General features: G+C 36.6%; 1 protein-coding gene across 1 annotated transcript in view; it reads left to right on the top strand.

Moving 5' to 3' along the window:
* LOC106530686 (radixin) overlaps positions 1–1,145 on the top strand; it is a gene marked incomplete in the record, with an annotated part of 41,289 nt that extends 40,144 nt beyond the window's left edge. The window contains 1 exon segment of the mRNA XM_014026356.1: positions 349–1,145. Coding sequence (XP_013881810.1) covers positions 349–513 — 165 coding nt within the window.
* Positions 1,146–3,824: the final 2,679 nt, after the last annotated feature.

The following is a 3,824-nucleotide window of genomic DNA, read 5'->3' as shown; positions in this document are numbered from 1 at the left end:
CTCTCGTTTCCTGTCCCCTCTCACTCTCGTTTCCTGTCCCCTCTCACTCTCGTTTCCTGTCCCCTCTCACTCTCGTTTCCTGTCCCCTCTCACTCTCGTTTCCTGTCCCCTCTCACTCTCGATTCCTGTCCCCTCTCACTCTTGTTTCCTGTCCCCTCTCATTCTTGTAACCTGTCCCCTCTCACTCTTGTATCCTATCCTCTCACTCTTGTATCCTGTCCCCTCTCACTCTTGTTTCCTGTCCCCTCTCACTCTTGTTTCCTGTATTATGTCCTCTCTTTCATATTTCTTGATGTCTCATTCGTATCTCATGACCTCACTCACATCTGATGTCCTCTGTCTCCTCAGACTCTGAGCTCAGAGTTGGCGGAGGCTCGGGACGACACTAAGAAAACCCAGAACGACATGCTGCATGCAGAGAATGTCCGAGCAGGAAGAGACAAGTACAAAACCCTGCGCCAGATCCGCCAAGGCAACACCAAGCAGCGCATCGATGAGTTTGAGTCCATGTGAGGCTGCAGAGGCCGTGAAGCTGAAGAGATATTTGGTCTTATTGCCACGACAAGCCTAAACCCTGCTTGCTGCTCCAGGCCCTCATGCTTTTTGTGTTCCTGCCCAGGCGTTGTGAGGCTTCAGTACCTCAGACTCTGCCTGGGAGCAGCCGGCCAGTCGCAGCATCCTCTGCTTTTTAGTACCTTTCCTTGATTCCCATTAAAAGCACATGACTTTTCTATTTGAAACTGGCAAGCAACATAATGCCCTCCTTTGTACATCTCTAGAACATTTCATGCTTGCATGTAAGACATTTAAACCCTAACAAGACTCTTAAAACTTGAGGCAGGACACTAATGGTTGTGCTTTTTACTCTAAATAAAATGGCCATTTGTAGCTAGTTGAAAATGGCGGTATGCTTTAATGTACTTTTTGTTGTCACAAGCTGAATAATTTAAATGTTTTTTATTTTAATTGCCTTATATGTCTGATTTGTCATGTAGTTTTATTTGGTTGGTGTTCAGATTTGCAGTCATTTGTCTTTTCATGTTATGCAAACCAGATCTGTTATTTTTGCTTTCTCTCTGCTCATTGAGACATTTGTTCAAATATATATTTTGCTCCACAATAAAGAATGACTTTATATTTCCAAATAGGCTAACAGAGTTTGGTTTTAAAACGCTGACGGTGGTTAAAGCCATTGCTGATATCTTTTTGTTTTTCTGATGGGACTTATGGCGGCTTGCATGTGTTGATATTAGTCTTAAAAACAGACATTTTAATATCTAATTATTACACAATCAAAAAGGTGATTATTGGTGATGATTTAATCACATTCTGTGAGATTTCTTCTAAAACATTCAAAATAATTTTCCTCCAAAATCTTCACACTTCTTCTGCAGTTTATGTCAAAACTGGAGCATTTTTGTCTCTTTTCTTGTTCAGATTTACTAACGTTCAAATTTTCATTAACTTTTGTTGCATTTAAGCTCTGAATTTTCTCTGAAAATCTGGAAGAGAATCGTTTTAACTTTGCCGTTTCTCCTAAAATGCATCACTAATTGACAACCAGATGCTCTTTTAATAACAGAGCAGTTTTAATGTTTTTCTTTATTTACACCTTTATAACAAGTCTGATCAAAGAATCAAATTGCTGCAGAGCTTTATAGCAGGAAGTTGAACAGATGGTTCTTCAAAATAAAATTTGTCTCTGAAAGTTAATTTTTTCCCAAAGAAATATTAAGTGAGTAGATGTAGGATTTACTGTATTTAAAAACTATTTGTTCTATAGATGTACATTTACCACAAACTATGGCACTTAAACAGTTCAACTAATGATGGTGTTAAGAAAATAAATCTACCTTTTAAAATGTCTCATTGCACAAGAGTTAAATACCAGACACACTAAAAAAAACAAGACAAACAGCTGAAGTTTTATTAGTCATTAAATCACAAACAACAGTCACATCTTTTGGCCACAGGTTCCCAGAATCAGACCAACTCTCTTACAGTTTTTTACTAATATTATGGTTGTTGAGTTACCCAAAGTTTTTTTTTTCTTTAAAAGAATTTTACTAACGTAAAAGAAAAGGAGAAAAACATTTTGCCAGATGTGTAAATCCTTTTAGGCTGGTTGAATTTCATGTTGGAGACGGAGTAGAGCCACACAAGACTTTTTTTAATTACGAGAATAAAGTTATAAAGTAATATTATGAGAGTAAAGTCATATAAAAATAAATTCATAATATTACGAGTTTAAAGTCGTAATATTATGAGTTTAAACTTGTAATATTCCGAGTTGAAAGTAGAAATTTACGAGATTAAAGTCCTAATATTACGAGTTTAAAGTCGTAATATTACGAGTTTAAAGTCGTAATATTATGAGTTTAAAGTTGTAATTTACGAGATTAAAGTCGTAATATTATGACTATTTTTATAAAATTATGACTTTAATCTCATAAAAATAATAAAAATAATCTCGTGGGGCCCTAATGTTGGAGACTACATGTGGATAAAATTGTTTGTAGCCCTCGTCTAATGGAAGCAAACCCCACAATGGTCACAGAAATAACTTGAATCGGACAAAAGTAATAATAAATGAAATCCTATGAAAATTAAATTAATGTTGTAAATTGTTTTTCAACCATGTTTCAACAGAATTAAAAAATTAAACCCATGAAACAGGCCTGGATAGAGATGTTGTACCCTTAACTTAATATTTTGTTACACAAACACAACAGAACCTCCATGTTTCACAGTCGGACAGTGTTTTTTTCATCTGCTTCATTTTTCCCTCTGTGAACACAGAGCTGATGTGTTTGTCTAAAAAGTTTAATTTTTGTCTCGTCTGTCCAGAGGACATTGTCCCAGAAGTGTTGTGTCTTAGTCAATGTGTAGTTTGGTAAATTACAGTCTGGTTTTTGTGATTTGGTGTCCTCATTGGTCGTCTCCCTTTAAGTCCACTTTGACTCGAACAGTGATGGATGTGAGATCTGACACTGATCACCTTTAATCTCTTCAGAAGTTTTTCTGGGCTCTTTTATTACTTTTTCTATTATCGTCTCTTTGATTGTCACACATGTTCCTCCTGCGGTCAGGTCAGGAGGTGGTCTACAGTCCCACGGTTCTTAATGTCTGAATAATCTGAGCAGCTGTAGTCATCAAGCTGCTTGGAGATGGTCTTATAACCTTTACCTTTAACATGCTTGTGTATAACTGTCTTTCTAATCACCTGAGACAAGTCTTTGTCTTCCTCTGGTCCATGTTGAGTGTGGTCCACAGCATGTCACCAAACACAGTGAGTACCTGTAGGTCTACATTCAGGCCCTGCAGACACCTGTGGTGATAATTAGTGGTCAAACCTTGATTTAAAAAGTTCCTTTGGTCACATTATTTTCAGGGGTTCCACCATTTCTGTCCAGGCCTGTTTTACGAGTTTCATTTAAAATATATATATATTGAAGCATGGTTGAAAAGCACTGTCTGACTTAAATTTTTATAGAATTTTTATTTATTCTGTTTGTCAGATTCTAGTTTTTTCTGTGAACTTTTTATGTTTTTCTGTCAGTAAACAAGTCGTACCAATAATTCTGTCCACGTGTGTCAAGTTTACTACATGTAAGACATTAACATTTATTTAAAGAGCAAAATGTCATTTGAAACCTGAAATCATTAAATTTGTTTTGGACAGTATTTAACACCTGAAGGGTTTGTAGACAGACCTGGACCTTCTTTTCTTATGAATCTCTTTATTTGTAATTAAAACACATTCTCATTTATTTTGGCTCAATGGAACCAGTTGGTTTGATCAACAGGGGTGGGGTGGGGGGGGG

Source organism: Austrofundulus limnaeus, unplaced genomic scaffold, assembly GCF_001266775.1.
Source record: "Austrofundulus limnaeus strain Quisiro unplaced genomic scaffold, Austrofundulus_limnaeus-1.0 Scaffold547, whole genome shotgun sequence".
Lineage (NCBI taxonomy): Eukaryota > Metazoa > Chordata > Actinopteri > Cyprinodontiformes > Rivulidae > Austrofundulus > Austrofundulus limnaeus.
This window is presented reverse-complemented; position numbering and strand designations above follow the sequence as displayed.